At 48.9% G+C, this 21669-nt stretch overlaps 1 protein-coding gene across 1 annotated transcript in view; it reads right to left on the reverse strand.

Annotated features, from left to right (window-relative positions):
• The window catches only part of LOC142802954 (uncharacterized), a 52068-nt gene extending 46489 nt beyond the window's left edge, over positions 1-5579 (reverse strand). The window contains exon 1 of the mRNA XM_075888038.1: positions 5453-5579. Coding sequence (XP_075744153.1) covers positions 5453-5579 — 127 coding nt within the window. The remainder of the gene's footprint in view (positions 1-5452) is intronic.
• Between the last annotated feature and the right edge of the window lie 16090 nt (positions 5580-21669).

Genomic DNA, 21669 nt, shown 5'->3' on the forward strand with positions numbered 1-21669 from the left:
CACAAAATGGCCAAGCACTCCTTTTCTGTGACGCTGTAGTTGCTCCAGCCTTGGTAAGTGTGCGACTAGCGTATGCCACGACGTATTCCGGATGCTCCGGTTTACGCTGTGCGAGCACAGCACCCAGGCCTACACCTCTGGCGTTGGTGTGGATTTCAGTCGGAGCTTCAGGATCGAAACGGCGTAGAATGGGTGGCGTCGTTAGAAGCCGTCGCAAGGTGCTGAAAGCCTCGTCACAAGCAGGGGACCACGATAAGAGCTCTTTACAGTTGCTGAGAAGCTGCGTGAGAGGTGATATAATAGACGCGAAGTTTCGGACGAATCGCCTGAAATACGAACACAAGCCGATGAAACTTCGAAGTTTTTTGATGGTGGTAGGTTTAGGAAACGCCGTAACAGCTCGCAATTTCTCGGGATCCGAGGATGTGCCTTCCTTGGAAACAACGTGACCCGAAATGTTCTGTTGACACATGGCAAATCGACTTTTTTTTAGGTTTAATTGCAAACCGGCGTTAGTTAAGCAAGTAAAGACGTGCTGAAGGCGACGTAAGTGTGTGTCAAAGTTAGGGGCGAAGACCACGATATCATCGAGGTAACACAAGCACATCTTTCATTTTAGTCCACGCAGGATGTTGTCCATCGTTCGTTCGAACGTTGCAGGTGCATTGCGAAATCCGAAGGGCATGACGGTGAATCCATATAAGCCGTCTGGCGTGACAAAAGCGGTTTTGAGGCGATCAGCCTCCGCCATAGGCACCTGCCAGTAGCCTGACCGCAAGTCTAACGAGGAAAAGAACTCGGCACCCTGTAAACTGTCCAAAGCATCGTCAATGCGTGGTAGTGGATAGACATCCTTCAGCGTGATCTTGTTCAATCGCCGGAAATCAACACAGAAACGAATAGAACCGTCTTTCTTATTGACGAGGACCACCGGAGACGCCCATGGGCTCTGTGAAGTTCGAATGACGCCTCTGCGAAGCATGTCGTCTACTTAGTCAGCAATGACGCGGCGTTCTGTAGCGGGCACGCGATATGGTCATTGTCGCAGCGGTGAGTGGGACCCAGTGTCGATGTGGTGTTCTACTGCTAAGGCATGGCCGAGAGATGTTTGTTCAACGTCGAAAGAATGGCGGTAGCTCTCAAGAATGGTGAGTAGTTGGGAACGCTTCGAAGATGTCAAATCTGCAGCGATGAATGGTTGAAATATGTTCGCCGACGTTCAGGCAGCCGGTGAGACGACAGCCAGTTCGCAGACGGAGGTAGAAGGCACCTCATCGGGGACGGATTTAATTCTTGAAGAACTGATTGTCTCGACGTGGCCAAGGCACTCGCGACAAAGTAGGGATAAAGACGACGACTCATGATTATAAATCGGTATTGTGGTAGAGCCTTCTACAAAGTCGAGAGCAGCAAAAGGCAGGGGGAGGGCTCTTCGGGCGACGAATATTGGAGATGGTGTGAAGAAGACCGTGCCGTCGGATATGGAGCTGCATGAAACTGGCACGAACGCAAAAGAGCATGGAGGGATGTAGGTGTCATCGCTAACGACAAGTTTAGTGGCAGACTGGGTGTCGACGGACGCTTGGTCATCCAGTGAGCGAAATTCAACCTCAGCCCTAGCACAGTCAGTTACGGCGTTATGACGCGACAAAAAGTCCCATCCCAAGATAATATTATGGGAGCACGATGAAAGAACCATGAACTCTATCGTGTACAGAACGTCCTGAATCGTCACGCGGGCAGTACATACTGCGGTCGGTTGAACAGGTTGAGCACTGGCTATGCGAAGCGATAATCCGGAGAAAGGCGTCGTAACCTTACAAATTGAGCGGCAAAATCCGGCATCTATAACAGAAACAGCTGCACCGGTATCTACAAGAGCGATAGTAGGGATATTTTCGACGAACACATCAATAACATTGGTAGGTGACAAATGAGGACTTGGGCAAACCGAAACTTGCACAGTTCTTGCCTCAGGAACTGCGTCGTATAGTATTCCTCCTCGTTAGGCGCGGGCCGTCGACGCATAGGAGAAGGCGAGCGGCGGCGTGGAGAGGGCGAGGGAAGGCGTCCCGACCGAGGGCGGTGGTCGTCCTGGTAGCGGGCTGGCATTGGAGTGGAGGAACGGTATCGCGCGTTGGAGTCAAGCGGGAAGAAAGGCTCACGGTGGTTTTCATTAATGATATGCGTTCGGTGGCGGCAATACCTTGCGACGTGTCCGGGGTATCGACAAGCGTAACGTATCAGGCGATTGTCGAGGGTGCGCCACGGGTTGGCGGTGTTAGTGCTGGTCCAGTGAACTGGAGCTGGGGAGTAGCTCGCGCGAAGCTGGAACGAAGGCGCAGGCGCCTTGCGAGTTGGCAAGGCTGCAGCCACGGCGTAGGGAGAGGAGCAGCCACAAGATTAGGCTCACGAGCAGCTGGTAAGGCCTCGGCGACCTCTCCTTGAATGACGCCACGTAGAGACGATGGTAAAGCTGTGGTAGGTTCTGGTGTCAAAGGCACCAAAGAAAGCAGTCGTGCGACTTCTTCGCGGACAAATGCTTTTATTTCGGCTATTAGTGACGCTTGGGCATGACCACTGATCACACTAGACAGCGATGCCAAATAGTGCGCAGGTGGACATCTTGTCAGAGCTCGCTGCTTCCGCAATTCATCGTAGCTTTGGCAGAGGCTAATTACGTCGTTAACAGTGGTCGGGCTTTTCGCCAAGAGCATTTGAAAAGCGTCGTTGTCAGTGCCTTTAAGGGTGTGCTTACATTTTTCAGCTTCCGTCATTGCGGCGTTCACGCGTCTGCACAAATCGACGACGTCTTCTATGTAACTTGTGAAGGTTTCACCCGTTTCTTGTGCGCGTGTGCGTAAACGTTGCTCTGCACAAAGTTTTCGGACGGCAGGTCGATAGAAGACTGCTACAATCGAGGTTGGAAATTGCGGCCACGTTCGGACGTCTGCCTCGTGGTTTCTAAGCCAAAGGCTGGCTACACCCGCGAGGTAGAATGACACGCGTGTCAACTTGTCCGCGTCCGTCAATCTGTTTAAAGCGCTCACCCGTTCGAAAGTCGAAAGCCAATCTTCAACGTCGTTGTCATCTGTTCCACTGAAGATTTGAGGCTCCCGCTGAGGAACACTGCCTGGACAGGTGGCCGGAAGAGATGGAAGCGTCTGCTGATCGGCGTCCGGCATAGCAAAAGGTAGCCGTCGAGAACGGAGTTCCAGGATGGTAGCGGGAAGGTGTAAGGGACGCTACCCGGCACGGCTCCACCAATTATAAAGGAGATTTATTGAGCAGAAAGGTTGATGCTTGGAAGGCTTGGCAGGCGATGCACCAGCCGCAATTTCCGAGCTCAAGCCGCTGCTTGCTTGCTTGCTTGTTCCTTTCTTTTGTGGCTCTCACCCACTAAGGGGGATTGGCCAAGAAGCTGGTGGTTAATGCAAGTAAATACCTATAGATTTTCTAGATTAGGGGAATATGATTACTGTGTTTTGACTGTGAAATTAATTTGGCGCAATGTTAAAAAAAAGAAAAAAAGGGGGGGAGGAATAATAGAATTTGTTGAATATCTGTGGTGAAATTGTTATATGAAATTCTCCTGAAAGTTGAATCATTGCAGTGTATCAGCTAAATAATAAGTGGTAGTGTGACTAGTAAAATTCGAGAGCTGATGGCTGACTCAGCAAGGTAATCTTCTTGTATTATATATGAATTCGCAGAGAGCCCCGCTGATGTTCCTGTCGCTATGTCCCAATGAAATGGCCCCAAAAGACAAAATATTTGGAGTATTAAGCGATATTCCTAATTTTCTGAATAAAGCCGCTGCTGCCTCTGCGCCGGGGTACTTCCTCTTTTTTACAATATTGTAGTGTATGCGCGTATTTGCCTGGTGTGGTAGTTCTGCAATGCTTATTCTCAATTTGCTGTTCAGCCTTTGCTGTTTCTATTTATAGAGAGTACTCGTTTCCGTTCCCACGATTGTAGCAGGTGCGAGACGACTACGGGGTTTTTAGTAGTTAATAGAATTTTCCTGGTACAAGCTTCAATGGCCTCTTTAGGGCTCAGCGCCCATACTTCTAGGCTTTCTGGCGTAGTTGAAGGGAATGGGTATTCACGATATAGTGGACAATCTGTTATAGACGCATAACCAAGTCTGCGTTTGAGTTTTGGAGTGTGGTAGAGAAGGTTAGGATAAGGTGGTCGCTTCCTATGTTTTTATATAAGGTCTGCCAGTACCCAGCTCGTAAATTGAAAGAAAAGGCGAGGTCTGGGCACGTATCAGCACTTACGCTATTTCCTGTCGTAGTAGGAGTGCAGGGAAGCGTTTCCGGCTGTCGGCCTGTATTTCTACGGCATGAACAAGTAATCTTCCTTTCGATGCATCTCTTTTAGCCCTTGTTCATGTGTGGTGCATTAAAGTAGTCCACGAAGGTTAGTTTGTCTTTCCTATGAGGTGTCCCATGGCGTGGGTATTTGTTGGCGCGAAATCCGTGCCTCAATTGTTAGGTGTGCTATAGATATAACTATGAGGGGTTTGGTCCGGCCTTGCTTTGTTTGATGAAGTTCCTCTATATGGTGTTGTGTCTGACTGCCAGGGGCATACCTAACGTTCGACGCGATTCCTTTGATCACTTGCATTGTAATCTTCGGGTAACTCGAATTGTAATGCGTATAGTTGTCACGCAAGTTAACAGTGCACTTGCCAATTTCTTGTAGACTTATAATATCTGGCATAACAATCTCTGTGCAGACGTAGCACTGTAAGACCGCCGCTTTGTTATGAAAAGCGTCACAAATCAATTGCCATATTTTAATGGCGTCTTTATTTTAGCATTATTGGTGGCCATGGCTTGTATTCCTCCCTGCATACATGGAGTCAGAGACAACACCTTATTTGGCTTTTCGAAGAGTGGGTGCGCTGGGACTATCTTCAGCAAGCTAACGGTTTAGTAGTTTTTGATTAGTGGCAGACTCATTGACTTCCTTTTTTAATTTTTGAAAAATTGTTATGCAACTGCTTCTGAAAACTTTGCATAGTCTGCATTAGCATCACTTCTATCAGATTTTCAGAACAAAGATTTTGTTCCGCGTTTCCGACTTTCGGTTGTTCTACTTTAACCGTTTGTTTATTCTGCCCTCTTTAAGAAGCCATTTCTTCTATGATCTCGTCTAGCGTGTGTTTGAGTATCTCATTTGCTGCCAAGACTCTCTGATTCTCAGAATTGTATCTTATGGGAGTCCAACTAAAGCTCTTCTCGCACAGCCCACCTTTGTATGGCTGATGTTTTCCGTGGTTTCTCCTGGAGTCCTGGACTCAAGATTGATCCGTAAGGAGTAGGGTTTTTATAGTTGGCGGTGCCCTCATTTGTGTCTCTTCTTTTCAATCTTGGTCGCGATTGTGAGCGTGATGTAGCCTAGGACACCTTTGGCCTCATGGCTTGTGGTGATCGAAACCAACCTCTCTGTTTTTCCTCAATTTCTGGGTGCAGTGAGGGCCATTCCTTGTCTTCTTTCTCCGAGTCCTCCGAGTTGAGCCACCTTGGTCGAGGTGGTGATGGTTTGGCTGTGTTTCTCCAAGGGTTCATGTTGGATGTCTTTGCGGATATGCTGAAATGTGTTTGGAGTTTGTCTTCTTTTGCTTTCTTATTCTTCTGCTAAATGTACTTCCCCACAAGAGGTGCAGGTTGGGAGGCAATCATGGTTTGCCTGGGGTTTTCGCATGCCACATTCGGGACACACTGGCACATCAGGCTGTGAGCAAACGTCTGTGTGGTGCTAGGTTTGTCGGCAGGCTTACCAGTATGAAATAGTGCCCTATTATGGGCTACACGGCAACTCACCACCCATGTAATATACATATCGTGGCATGACTGGCCTGAAGGAGGTAATGACAGTGGTTTCAATATCGCCGAACATTTGTGCTCTTAGTATATCGACTCCTTGCGTGTAGATTTCTGGGTTTTCGCAGCATTTCAGCAGAGGTGTGAGGCATAGGGCCGTGTATTAGCCCTTTGTCTGTTCCCTATCCAGTCGCCACGTATGCATTAACTGCATGCTTTCTTTCATGAACGCATAGCTCGTTTATGCGATGGATGTGGTCCACGTGACTTTGACCGACGTCGAGAGAATAAAGATGCTTGACCTTGCCTTTACGTGTACAAGAAAGTTGTCCCCATTTACAGGGCTCCAGCAGGCTGTTATGATGGAATCAATGAGTTGCGGGTTTGTAAAGTTTCTCAGTGGTAGTTCCTGATGCGGGCCAATCACCACTAGAAAAACGAGTCCTCCTTCGGTAGCGGTGGCTGTTTCCGGGAGAATGGTTTCCGTCTGGCTAAGGGTGTCATCTTTAAAGTTGTGGCTGGCTCGTGTTGCCTTCGTTTTCTCGCACGTTGAACTTCAGTTTCTTGCCTTGTGACATAACTTTCTTCTAACGTATCATTAGCACCACTTGCCAGCCACCATCGTCACCGGCTAAGTTTCTGACTTGTCCTTTCGCGGGCCTTCGAGGGACAGGTTGGCTACTGTGCACTAGTGTATCGGCGTACCATTACGCCGATACACTAGTGCCATGCCACACGCTCATCTTCGGAGGAACTAACTGGCCACACCGATGCCATGCTTCACAAAGTGCTCCCTAGTGGTGCCACAGTAGCTCGCCGACGGCACCGTCTGTTTCAGGCACGCCATCGGCGTTCCCTCGCCCAAGCTGCCACTTCCCTTACTCGAAGGTAGGCTCAGGGCCTCGTAGGCTCAGCGCATCAAGTCACGTCACAAGTGAGACATTAGCGCTATCTGGCGGTTATCGTGTAAAACGAAGCGTGAGCCTCATATGGGCGTGTGCGCCCGTTTCAGAGCATCATCTTATTACCTCTACACTTAGAGGTGATAAGGCGTAGAACGCGAGACAACGAGTAGGTGCCACCACCGTGCCATCTTAGCAAAACGTTGGAAACACTTGCCTTTTCGTGCAAGCGTTGCATGGTCAGCGCAGCGTGATAAACGCTATGGTCCTTACAATTACTTATGTATGTCTTTTCTAGTAAAAGAACCACATACAGAATATATACGTGTTGTTATGGTGCCTCTGATAGGCGCAACATTTGCTTTTTAGTTGACAATCACACAAGTATGAACGCTGAATTTTGAGCAACATTGGTGGGTGCTGCGAATGGGGTCGGCCTTTTGGGGTATCGGCTGGTGCTGTTTAGAGTACCCAGTATCGTTAAGGGTGGACAAACAGATAATTGTACAGATAGACCGAAGCTTTTTGCGTCGAGGGTCCCCAAGAAAGACTATCGTCTTTAAAAGCGGGGTGACGAGAAAAGAACACGGATACCGAACGACCCTGCACTGACATTAAAAGTCCAGGATGCCGCCGTCGTGACGTAGTCAGAGTAGAGAGCCTGCATGTGACGTCACGTTAAAACATGCATACAGCCACATTACACAATAACACAACACTACACAATTCTCATCGCAAAACGCGCGTGCAGTTATCGAGAAGCTTCCGGACTTTAGTAGATCATTTAGTAGATCAGTAGATCAAATGCCGACGCGCTTCGCCGCTTGTCAGTAGTTGATCAACCGCCGACGCTCCGTTCACTGCTATCTGTGTGAGACTGCTACTGTAATCAAACTTTCCGTTTACCGGGCACAAGTTCGCCCAAATAAACAGTTAAGTACCAATATAAAGTCTTCTGTCTTCGGCCACGTCACGACCCTGTGACATCTGGTGGAGGTGCTGCTTCGTTCATGTACCGGACGCCCCCGTCAAGCAGTGAACCCAGCCCACGTCGCGGAGAAGACACCGACGCCAACCAGGAGTAGCGAACGAGCCGCCGACAGCAAGGGCTACCACTGGAGTACGGGCTTCTACAAGACAAGGCGCGGAAGACCAAGGCCATGACCGCGACTGCAGCGACAATGACAACCGCAGCGCCCCAGCCCACGATGGTCAAGCATCAACCTAGGGAACCACCAATTTTCCATGGGTCATCGTTCGAAGACCCGGAGTCCTGGCTAGAAACATACGACCATGTGGCCGCTCTCAACCACTGCGACCATGACGAGAAGCTCCGTCGTGTGTTCTTCTATTGGAAAGACACCACAAGGGCCTGACTCGAAAATCGGGGGTCCACGCTCCGAACGTGGGATGTTTTCGGCGGCGCAATCCTGCAAACGTTCGCGAGCGTCGCTCGCAAAGATAGGGCCGCTGCTTTATTGGAGACTTGGGTTCAGCTACCAAATGAAAATGTTGCCATTTTCACAGAAGAAATGACCCGACTATTCCGTCACGCTGACCCAGACATGCCTGAGGAGAAAAAAGTTCGTTTCCTCATGCGAGTGGTCAAACAGGAGCTCTTCGAGGGACTGATGAGAAATCCACCGAACACCATCCAAGAATTTGTAGCCGAAGCGACCACTATCGAAAATACCCTAGACCTGCCCACCAGACAGTATAATCGTCACCTGACTTTAGAATGTGCTGCTGCTCAAGCCAGTAACTTCGAAGACCTGCGCGAAACGATCCGAGCAATCGTGTGGGAAGAGCTGCGCAAGCTGTTGCCTTCGGCGCAGCCTCAAGTGTATTCGATCGGCGACATTGTGCGAGAAGAAGTTCGGCAATCGATTCGATTACCCTAAGCACCGCTGCCCGAGCCAGAAGCTATGAGCTACGCCGCTGCAGTGTGACACATCGCCCCTCCCCGTCCACGCCAAAACGCTGCCCCATTGCACTTCCGTGCGCCACAACGCTCCTCCGCGTCCACGCCGAAACGCCGCCCCATCGCAATTCTGAGCAGGTTCCGCAGAATCGGCGAGGGCAAAAGCACTGGTGGCTTCGACAATTTCTTCAATGTATGCGACCGTTGTTCCTTTGTTCACATGTTTGTACCCTGCAATTCCTCTTGCAATTCCTCTGCAATTCCTCTTGCGACGCAAATATTTCAGGTGACCAACAGATGCTGACTGCCTTCAACGACGCCTTCCAAGTCAGGTGATTTAGGAGCGCCGACTGGGATAATGACGCTTGAGTGAGGCGGAATGGTGACCTGTTCTTTCAGCACACTCAAGGCAAGATTTCCTGACGTCGTGCGCGGCGGTAGTGCTTCTTCTGTGGATAACGCTATCGACATTGTTTTTAGGTTGATGACAGCACCATGGAGGCATAAGAAGTCCATGCCAAGGATGACATCTCTCGAGCGACGCTGTAGGACTACGAAGTCTGTAGGATAAATACGGCCGTTAATGGTGACTCTCACTGTGCAGATTCCTGCAGGCGTTACGAGATGACCTCCGGCTGTGCGGATTTCAGGGCCTTCCCAAGCTGTCTTAACTTTCTTTAACTTCGCGGCGAACGACCCACTGATGACGGAGTAGTCGGCTCCAGTATCGACGAGAGCAGTCACACTGTGTCCGTCGATAAGAACGTCGAGGTCGATAGTTCGCCGTCTCGCATTACAGTTAGGACGTGGCGTCGGGTCACGGTTGTGTCGGCTTGTTCCGCTGTTTCCATGTTGCGTCGTCAGGTCATCTTCGATAAGTGAGGTTTTGCCGTCAGGGCTTTGCCTGGTTGGTTTTGTGTTCGGAAAGCTCCGTCGCGGCGTCGTCGTCGTCGTCGGATCTTTGGTAGTTCGTCGCACAGCAACCGCACCTCCATCGGTTGCTGCCCTTAGTTTCCCGGATACGGGCTAAGATTTGACCGGCCCCGCGTTCGACCAGAACTCCTGCGGACCCTGTACGACGATCCGACGACAGGGAACCTCGGTGTTTCTCGCACGCTCGCGAGGATACAAGAAAGGTACTACTGGCCACGTCTTACCACCGACGTCACTCGTTATGTGAAGGCATGCCGGGACTGTCAGCGACGCAAGGCACCGCCAACAAGGCCAGTGGGACTTCTGCAGCCAATTGAATCACCTTGCCGACCCTTCCAGCAGATTGGTATGGACCTACTGGGGCCGTTCCCGACATCGGCTTTTGTAAACAAGTGGATCGTGGTAGCTACCGACTACCTCACCCGCTACGCCGAGACAAAAGCCCTTCCCAAAGGCAGTGCATCCGGGGTAGCTAAGTTCCTCGTCGAAAATATCTTCCTACGTCACGGCGCCCCGCAGGTTCTTATCACCGACAGAGGAGCGGCATTTACTGCCGACTTAACTCAAGCGATCTTGGCACACAGCCAGACAAACCACCACCGGACGACAGCGTACCACCAACAGACCAACGGCCTCACCGAGCGGCTTAACAAGACAATCGCCGACATGCTGGCAATGTACGTCGATGTCGAGCACAAGACGTGGGACGCAATTTTTCCGTACGTGACCTTCGCATACAACACGGCGGTGCAGGAGACGACGCAGATATCTCCATACAAATTGGTCTATGGAAGGAGCCCGGCAACGACGCTCGATGCCATGTTACCCAACGTCACCGACGAAGAAAACCTCGATGTGAGTGAGTACCTTCAACGCGCCGAAGAAGCCCGAGAACTCGCGCGTCTCCGTATCAAGAATCAACAGACGACCGACAGCCGCCGTTACAATCTTCGACGACGCTTCGAGGAATACCAGCGCAGTGAATGCGTTTGGGTATGGACGCCGATACGCCGACGTGGACTAAGTGAAAGGCTTCTGCGACGGTACTTCGCACCATACAGGGTGGTTCGACGTCTCGGCCCACTTGATTACGAGGCATCACAAACTCTCAACGACGCCGATCGCGATCTGAAGTCGTTCATGTCGCGCGCCTCAAGCCGCTTCATGCGCGTTAACCAATGAGAAACAGTGTTTTTCGTATTATCAGAGGGGGGCGATGCCACGTTCCATTTCTCAAGTTTTGTTATCGCCCCAAAACACTACACAATTCTCAGAGCGAAACGCGCGTGCAGTTTTTTAGAAGCTTCCGGACTTTAGTAGATCATTTGGATAGGATCACGCCCACTCTGTGAACTGTACAGATCATTCTGTAATCTACGCCACCACCAGCGATAACGCTAGAACATTCGGTGGCAATGGTATAAATACAGACGCACTTCGCCGCTTGTCAGTAATTGATCGACGGCCGACGCTCCGTTCACTGCTATCTGTGCAAGACTGCTACTGTAATCGAACTTTCCGTTTACCGGGCACAGGTTTGCCTAAATAAACAGCTAAATACCAACATAAAGTCTCCTGTCTTCGGCCATGTCACGACCCTGTGACAATATCTTCTATTACTTGTCGCCATAATAAAGAACGAAAAGATAAGTTATCAGTGATAAAAAATTGAACAAATATTTGTTGCGAACACATCGAGAGCAGGAAGTCTCGCTAGCTTCCGCAACGTTGCACATAACGTGTGAAACAAAGTATAGATGGTACTTAGTTGACGGAAATTTCTAGCGCAAAAGAAAACCATTCACAAGACAAGAAGGCAAGAGAACGTTACTTTCTTTTAACATTATTTGAGGCATCACCAACAATTAAAACCATAAAAACATACATGCACACACAGTCAAATGCATTGTCAAATACGTTTTCACTTACAAGAACTGAGGCACATACCCCCTCGCTTCCTGTTATGATATTCTTCTAGAATTTTCCTTGAATATCGATTGTCTTTTGAGTCTGTTTATTGCCATCCGAATTCCATAAACGTGCAGCATCGAAGCAACAAAAGGTTGCTAAGTTAAATGCCTGAATTCCTCAAAGACGGCAGCACGCACACTTGCTAAGAACACAGCCATGTCATATAAAATAACATTTACTACGTACGTAATACAGACGACACTACTGACCGTAATATTCCTCCAAGCGATTGACCTCCAGCGTGCTTTGTGGAGGACCCACGTGGAACTTCAACTTGGCAAGCTTCCTGAGGGCGACCACTAGCGTTTTCCCTCTGATCCATTGAGATGACAGGAACGCTCTTTTAAATGCCTGGCGGATGTGCTGGGTCATGTTTACGGCTTCTCTCAACATTTCGGGCCGAACCACTATTCAGAAAACGATAGCAATGTACATTAGTATTCTTTGGCAGCTAACGTCGTTGCAACACGAGATTCACATTATCTAAATGGTGCAGAGGAACAAGAGTTCAAGGAGTAAAAATTCACGTTACCGTAATACATACAATCATACATATATACATACGTGCATGCATACATACATACATACATACATACATACATACATACATACATACATACATACATACATACATACATACATACAAACAAACAAACAAACAAACAAACAAACAAGAAAGTTCTAGGTATTCAACAGAATATAGCGCAGTACAGAGATTGCAAGAAAAGACATATTCGATACACCTGCTACACTTGCGGAACGTCCAGCCACCTTGAACTGGTGGCTGTGTTGATACTTTTGAACCTTGTCAATCAAGAGCAAATATAACACATATCAAAGGCGCAACATCAAGACATAAGTATTAGGTGGTCTGTTTCTTTACAAGAAATACACAAATACGTCTGTCCCGCACGTGGCGTTCTTCTGTCGCGAGAAACGCTGTGTGCGTTTTCAGCTCTAGTAGCTAGCGTGCCTGGTTAAAAATACTATGAAGGACAATAAACGAAAGCTATCTGTAACAGAAAAGCCGTCTTACAAACATATAATATAGGAATGTTCCAACTTATCAACAGGTTCTCCTGAGACCCTCCGGGAGCAGTAGCGGCTTGTGCTGCTATGCTAGGAGGTTCAAGACAAAGAAAAAATTGGCAGAATATCCACGGAGTCAAGAATGGAGAGTGGGGCGAAGCATTCGTCCGTCCATTCCTACTTGCTTACGTCCGTCTATGCGTCCGTCTGTGTGACCGTCCTTGCGTGCGTCTGTTCGTGCGTCCATCCCTGCGTTCGTCCATGCATCCGCCCCTGCGTCCGTTCATGCGTCCATCCATGCATCTGTCTGTGTGTCCGCTCGTCCAACTATTCAACACTCCCAGTACCACCATCTCGCATCTTTTCATCATATATTTCCCATATAGAAGCACCGCCATCCAGCGGACATTCCAAACACTAAACGAGAGGTGGTACACGCAGACTTTCTTACGGTTTGCGCTTCGGGTCTACTTACCACCTTTAACCACCTCGAGTTCATTGTATATACTAGTTCACTGTATTCATGGCACTGGTGCCCAACGCTCGCTAATCCTTTGTAAAACCAAGAAGGTTACACCCAGCGAGTATAACGTGTGTTTAGAGAAATTTATTCTCATGGAAAGTGAACATTATTACAATCAAACAAAACATCGTGACAGGGCACAACATCACAGATACACCAAAAGTTGTTACAAAAAGATGTGTTTACATATGTACACGGAACACAACATACACAGATACACAAAAATTGTTACAAAAAGATATGTCTACATAAGCACAATGCATGGTAAATGAAGAATACACAAATGAAATATAAGGATATCTATGTTAGGTATTTACATAGTATTTACAAAGAATTTGTGCGAGTACTAAACAAAGATTAACCTACCAATGCCAGGCAGACCTGAAAACAAGCGGTACACGACTCTTGCAGACGAACACAAAAGTGCAGGACCCGTGTCGAAGGAATTCCTTCTCACCCAGAAAGAAGAGTTCCTCCGACAACACAGATAGTATTTCTTTGTACAGTCGCTCCAAAATCGGGAAGAGAGCATGGTGGCGACGATGTACTGCAACAACCTCACAGCGGTTAATGCAAAGACAGTAAGCACCAGCAACAATGAGAAGGCAGGCGAAGCGTACTCGAGAACAACGTCCGGGAGAAACAAAGCGCTTTACTCCGAGGCCAGGAAATCCTGCATGCACAGCCCTCCAGAAAACACGGGCAACTACGCATTGTCTTAAAACATGCTGTTTTTTCCCGTACGGAGCAGTTCGGACATGTTGATGACTGGACCATTCACCGCCTTTCGAGGCGGTCAAGGGTAGGAAGGACGCCCCACCTCAGCCGCCACATGAAGTCCCGGAAGTGGCCACATAGAAATGATGCCGTCAGCGTGCTCCAAGACACACGACTAGAGCGGGTGTGGCGTGCCTGAGAAACTAACCGGAGCAACAAAGCGGCTGGTGTGTCAACGATAGGATTGTCTAACACATCTACCTCAGGGCAAGTCGACTGAATATGACAAAAAACGCGACAGATGTTGCATAAAAAGGAGGAAGTGTTACAGATTGCGGGCCCCAATTAAGGTCACATTAGGCATTAAACACCACAGATGAGTGCCTAGAAATTAGTGTGCAGAAGTTCGTGCTGGAGAATCCTCGCCTTGTACGAGGCGCAACAGGAAGCTCCGGGCCAATAGCCGGCATCGTAATGATACGGAAGAGAAAGCAAAACCTCCATGGGAACGCTGCTGTCCTAACGCCGCCTGAGAAACCAACTCAGTGCGACGGACCAAAAGAAGGAACACAAGGCAGACTGCAATGACCTCACGATGCGTAAAGGCGGCTGCTCCACGTGAGAAAGGTACCAAATGGGACCGCAGGACACGGATGAACGGACCGCAGATGGACCGCACATGGACCGCAGATGGACGACAGAAGACCGCAGATGGATGGACGGACCTCCGCTCAAAAAGCGGGAAGTCAAAATTTCTGGCATTCTCATTTTTTGTTTTGTTTTATCGAGAGCGTTTTACCAAACGGAGTTAAATACGCCGTAGTGGTTGTATAAAATTCCTAAAATGCGAAGAGACGCAGTCGGCTGAAGAAGAGATGTGGAGGTAATCCTGGCGTTTGGAAAGCTGATGAACAGATACCGGGATTTAGAGAGGTTTAGCGTGGCACCTGAAATGTCACCATACTGAAAGAGTAAACGCAGGCTATGTGAAAGACTATCTTCATCTGAAAGGTACAGGGTTATGGTGTCAGCAAAAGCTGCGACTTTCACGGCACTGCTACCCTGAAGCGGAAGACCACGGACATGCGAATCCGCCTCTAGAGCACACAAAAATGGCTCAAGGCTGTGGACAAATAGAACAGGAGACGATAGGCATCCCTGAGGGACACCACGTATAATAGAAAAGGCAGCACTCTCCCAAACTTCGAGAACTAGTGTGCTTTTTATACCAGAGTATGTATGTCTAAGTAATTCCACAAAAGTACCAGGAAAACTAAGGGCTGTGAGCACTTTAAAGATATACATGTGCTGTAGTCGGTCAAATGCTTTCTCTTGGTCCAAAGACACAAGGAGACCACGCGCAGATCGCGACAGAATATAGGCTATGATATCCTGAGTGGTAAAGAAGAAGCTTTGTATTTCTCGTCCACACATAGATGAAGCCTGGTGATTACTCACCAAAGTGTTCAACAGAGCCCTCAAACGTTGAACGATCACCGTCGCGAATATCTTATAGTCAACGTTAAGAAGCGGGAAGGGCCTCTAATCTTCAGCGTTAACAGAGGAAGCATCACCTTTTGGAACAAGCACAAAGCGCCCATTTCGAAAACTTGATGGAAAGACACCATCCTCGAAACATCGCCGGAAAACCACGGTTAAGGCAGTACCAAGCTCATTCCAAAATGACAAGTAAAATTCAATTGGATAACCGTCTGGCCCAGGGGCTGCCCCACGTTTCGTAGATTGTAGTGCTGCCTTTACTTCTTCGACGGATGGAGGGACGTGCAGAGAATCAGCAGCTTGTTGAAGAACGCGAGGCACACCTCTGAGCATTGGCGGTATTATATCACAGTTTGTCCGCATGGCCGAACATGACATCTCTTCAAAATACGCCAGAAAAAGAGATCGATTACGCATTGGAAGTGGCTGAGTAGGTGGTGCCTGCGTGGTCGCAAAAACAAGTGATTGTGACTGCCCAAAACACGATTGCGTCGCATAGCGTAGCAGTTCAGGGTGGGCACAAGGGTTGTGCCTACAACATCATGCAGCCGCCACCAAAGACGAGGCGGCAATCAAACGCTGGAAGCGTTCTCGTAATTCATGTTGCCAAGCTCGCATCAGGGGAGACGGCGTTGCGGTGCGCAAGGCGATGGTTAACTTCACTGCAGTTTCGGCCATCTCCTCAGAAACGATACGACGAAGTGAACGCCCTTCAACTGAGCAGTGCAGGCGCCACTGCGTTTTAAGCGCATCCCAACCAAATGAATAAAACGCAGCGAGTGACACCCGTAAGGCACGGGACAAATTTGACCGAGCGCGCACGTCTTGGAGGACGTGAACATCAAAACGCCATGGTTTCTCCGAAAAAGAACGTGGCATTTTTGGTTCTACGAAAATGGGACAATGGTCAGAGATGTACACAGGCGAAGTTGGGATGTGCGGAACACGTAAGTCGGAGACAAACGTCTCTAAAGCATGTGGAATATAAGCCCGTTCGAGTCTCCCGGAGGATGGTCCGCGGCGCCATGTCCAAACAAAAGTATTCCCGTGCATACACTATGCGCATCCAGCAATGAAAAATGCTGGACAAGGCGTCGCAGCTCACGTGAATTCCAAGCAGATCGACCCCAGCCAGGACCTTGTACATCGCATCGGCGTATTTAGCACACAGTTAAAGTCTCCAATTAGATATACGTGAGGACCGTCTAGAAAAAACATCCAAATTTCGAAAAAAAAATTAGACTGTCCGGCTTGTGCAGGCGCATACACACATAGTATCCTCATTCGAAAAGAAAAGTAGGTACAATCTAGAGCCATAATCTACCGACACCGTCAAAAACAAAGTGGTGACCTTTCAATAAAGCTCGATTAAATATAGTGATGCCTACTTCCGTAAAACGAGTTGTAGCGAAAGCAAAATAGCAATCTAAGTTGAACTTTGGTCTTTACGTCGGATAGTGAAAAGAAATAAGTTTCCTGCAGGCACAAAACGTCACGATTTGCAGCACGGGCTACACTAATCACCTCTGCCTGCTTTACCGGACTGCGAAAACATTTTACGTTGAAGGAAATATTAATAAATGCGGTAGCCATCGTAAACAATAAAGACAAATTTGGATACTAAACTCACAGTTCTGACAGGCGCGTGAGCGGGTGCGCCGCAAGCAGCTCAATCACTTCTTACGACCAGGCGACCCACCGGAAGCACGGGGCTTTCGGGGCCGCATTGAAGATCGCAGGGGACTTCTGTCTCTGCTGGGGGCCTCCGAGTCGCTGCTGGATATTCGGTGGCACTTGGTGCCGAGGCTCTTGAGCGAAAATGGCACAAATTTGTCCAAATTGCCCCCGCTGATCTTGCTTGGAGTGCTATCGCTGTCTATCTGCCGGGCCGTGTCACTCCTAGTGCTGCTTGAGTCCTCGTTGAAGGAAACCTCGTCACCTTGGGGAAAGGTCTTTTCAATAATAGAAGCACTAACAGAAGATCGGGCAGCCGTAGTCATGGGGTGAGCATCAGACTTCTCGTCATTATCTGCGACGCGTTCACTGAGAGACGCCTCCTCTGGCGAGGGCTTCACCCTTGGTTTTGTGGGAACCACCACTGGTCGCGGGCCACTGGATGGATCATCCGCACCTTGAGGGGCTGCCTGATCCGGGCTGGCTGGAGACACTGCGGGCGTTTGGTGTGGCGTCTGGTGTGGCGTTGTGGTGCACCCAACTTCGTGCTGGCCAATATCCGGGCCAGGCATCAATAATACGACGTTCTTGTTCTTGCCTGGTCGAAGTGGCGGGTAACTCTTGGAGGCCGCCTCGGAATACGATGGCCTGGTGGTGCAGGCGACGATGGCATGCGGGTCACCACAACGGCGACATGGCAGCGAGCAGCTCTTCCCGTCGTGGCCATAAACGCCGCACTTTCCACAAAACGGAGCTCTGCAGTTCATGCGGAAGTGCCCATTGTCTCCACATCGACGGCACACTCGCTGGATCTTTTTATCGGCACAGGTCACTCGATAGCCTGCGACCTTGAGGTAATTGGGCACCGGCGACGATGTCTTCATTTCCATCCGCACCAATCTTGTTCCAGTGGTCACGGTTGGGCACAACCCCATGAGTCCTCTGCTGATGTGCAGCACCTTCCTGTAGGGACACAATGCTTGTGCGAGGACCTCGCTGGGAACGCGGCACGGCAGGAACAGAATGGTGAATGTAGTGACTTGGAGTCCCAAGGGTACGACAGCAACGCACTCTCTTCTGGTGATGAGGTGAGACGCGTCGACGATTTGAGCCAGAGCAGCTTCACTGTTAACGGTGACTTGGAAATTCCGGCCTCTAAAGTGCTGTACACAGTAGACCTCTTCGATTCCTACTACTGAAGACGTCGCGTCAACGACATCTTCGGGACTAGTCCCCTCGGAGACGACAACGAAGGCGAGCGCCTTCTTTGGGGGCTGGCTTGCCATTACGGGCCTCCGCCTGCCCAGGGATGCCCTGAGAAGTTATCGACGACAACGAGGAAACGCGAGCTCCTTACAGCGGCACCCATTCGGCTTTTATTTTCTTAGGGCTAGCGTTTCGTATCTACTTCCCACCTTTGACCACCTCGAGTTCATGGTATATACTAGTTGTATTCATGACATTGCGGCTCAACGCTCGCTAAACCTTTCTAAAACAAAGGAGGTTACACCCAGCGAGTATAACGTAGCAACCCTTTCTTGTCAGATAGTGCTCAATGTACATGCCGATGGCTGTTAATGGGGATGGCAGCATGCGCGTTAACTAAACGAATGCTCCTGTCTCTCATTCCCCATTATCAGTCATTGGCATGTACATTGAGCACTATTTTTTATTGTTGAACAACGAAGAAAAGAAATCTCTCACCGGCACCACCTTGGAGGTCATATTATAACAATTGTTACACACAACGACTACGAGGGACGAACGGGTGCCTCTATAAGGAGCTTCACCCCTGAAATGGGCTATCCGGCAGGCCAAGAATGCTGTACAGAGACAAGGTCTCCCGGTAACTTCTAGTGTGGTCTAGCCCGAGCCACTAACATGCAGGATACGGAAATATTGTTTATTCATCATCAAGTGAACGAAACCAACGCCTCCTCTATTTTATCAATGCCAGCCAGATACGCCAGATCCAGCTGTTCACCACCCTTTCCTCTAGTCTTTGCTGCTTTCGCACATCGCCTAGCTTTCGCTGTGCTTAGCTGTCATGGGGGTGAGAGCCCCCTCATGCAGGACCTCACGACGGAAATCATACGAAGTAGTTTTTGTTTAGTTTTGTACAGAACTGTGGGGCAGCGTCTTCCACTTCTCGTGTTCACTATAAGGAGGATTTAAAAAATTGCTGGAGTGGAAATCGTAGCCTAGGAGTGAAGCCGTGCCTCTGGCAAGATGGCGGCTGCAGTGGCCACCTTACTAAGGGCATGATAAAGTATCACCGTTCAGCGATTAAGAACGGAGCGTTTCACTCGCACACCCACCGCGTGTACTGTGGAAACTTTTTTTAGGTCACATAGTGCTCCAAGTGCATCTTAGAGTTACTAGTTTTTCTTAGCGAGCCTCCGATTGGAGGCAAAGGGCTTTGAATATTCAGTCACCCATATTCGTTTTTGTGTGTTATCTCGTTGGGAACAACTGTCTTTTAATATGGAACTAACGTAGAATTAACACTAACATATGAAAGCCACTTGATTTCTAAGTGGGCACTATTAGAAAAGAGCATGTTTCCGCCATCTTGGCAGTGGCAAGAGATGGCTTCACTTCTGCTGGAAAGGCATTGCGGGAGCTTCCACTCCAGCAATTTTTTAATCCTCCTTGGTTCACTATGTTGGCGGTTACAGTGGCTCTGTAAAAGGTAAAGTGGTTTGAAATACCACGTCACCGTTCATGGTGCCATGCAGACCGCCTATGGGGAAGCATCACGGCAGTGCTTCTAGATTCGATGCGCCGTGACAGCGCTGCTCCGAGCCGCGAAAAAGGAGAACGAAGGAACGAGTTTGACAAACGTGCGATATTTGGGTGGGAAACACGTCTATTGCACCTCCGGGAGAAAGCGCTCGCAAGCACAAAGAAGGCTTTGGGAAGCACATGTGGCGCCTGCAGCGCTACCGAGGGAGCCTTCTTGCACGCGAGTCTCCGTGTTCTAGGGTGGTGTCAGCCTTTGACCCACCACTTGCCACCACCCCCTAAAACACAATGTTGCCAGTCCTGGTTTCTATGACAACGAGCGCCGTGTTGGTTCTTGTGGCCAGGCGTTCTTGCTCCGCCACACTGCACCAGCTGCATGTTGGCGCGCGTGAGCAAGCTCCGGTTTGAGCTGCGTTTGGCTACACCATAGACGTAGCTTCCGCTACGACACAATCCTCGCGCTAAGCACACCTGCAAGAACTTTGAAGTGTAAATGCCAGGGTTCTGCGTGCCGCATTGCAAAACTATCCGAAAACCATCTGAATACCATCTGGAGACTTTTCCGCTTCCGACTTGCTCTACCAAACGGAAACGATGGAGTACAAAAGTGAAGTGAGACTGCTTAGAGCTGACTACTTCTCCCCGTGTTCGTGAGGCAAGTACCCGTTGTATTGCAAGTGGGTTGAGTTTATCGGCACACATTTTGTGAAATGGCTGACTTAGCCATGCGACGAAAAGCAGTTTGAGCAAAGTAAACACGACAACGTGCACACTATAAAAATTAATCAGGCTTCGTTTGGCTACGCCGGGCTATGCGAGCGAAACCTTGTTGAGTATGCTTGGTTATCCTTGTAGCCGAAGGGCAGTTCACTAATCGAATCATATGACTAGTTAAATGTGTGCTCCTGCATTCATTAAGTATTTGCGCCTTATCGTTTCCGAAGCTGTCGCCGCATTCATCGCGGAAAACTTCAGGACAGTAAAGCACCAACAGACGCTCGCAATTTCGTGTTCTTTTGCTCGCAGATGTTTGCGTTCCTGCAATTTCTCCCCTGTCGCTGAGGAAGGCCATTTAGATAGCTGGACAGATATGCCGACGAACGCGTTCCCTGTGCACTCTTGTAGTTTTGCACAGTTGCAACACAACTAAACTTTGTGCGGCTTGCCATGGGGTATTCGTTCTTTCCATCAATGATACGCACAACCACCCTGAAATTTGCTCAATATTTGCAAAAAAGAATTTCTCTTTAAAACATGCAATGCTACAGATTTACTGTTCGTGTCCATCCATACTTTTGTCTGGGTGTCGGTCCTGAACGGTGCAGTATATGGCACTGAGCAAGTCGGTTGTTGGCGCATAACTCAAGAATGCCCTATGTACTGCATCATTATTTTGTCGTCATTTTGTTTCATAACTAGCGACACAGATGATTTGGTTTTTTGAACTCAGTTTTTATTTAGTGCTTGTAGAGAAAATGTGTGTGGGCTCCATATATGAGGTTGACGACGTGTTTGAATTTTCAGCTTATTGAGTTATTGTAGGCCCATTGCGAGCACGCAAGCTTCCAGCAAAGGATACAGGATGGTTTGAAAAAATTGTGGCCAGATGTCGTCTGAATGCTGTTTGCAATAAAGTATGACCTGCGTAAACTTGGTTTGTCCCTTGTTGCTCATCCCTTTGCTTTCCTTCTAGCCTAACATACTGGCTTGGGGGGATGTTGGTGTAATAGGATTGAGTGCCCGACTAATTTCTGGCAATAATTGCAGCTTGTAACGTTTTTAAGCAGTCCATTGTACTGATTCGTTCGCAGGAACTATACTTGCTGCAGGAAATGATATTGCGTAGAAAAGCTATATTTAGGGTATGAGAAACAGGCTAGCGGAGTTATGCAGTTTACAGAGAACATCGTGAGCTACCCG

Source organism: Rhipicephalus microplus, chromosome 3 (genome assembly GCF_043290135.1).
Source record: "Rhipicephalus microplus isolate Deutch F79 chromosome 3, USDA_Rmic, whole genome shotgun sequence".
NCBI classification, from domain to species: Eukaryota; Metazoa; Arthropoda; class Arachnida; order Ixodida; family Ixodidae; genus Rhipicephalus; species Rhipicephalus microplus.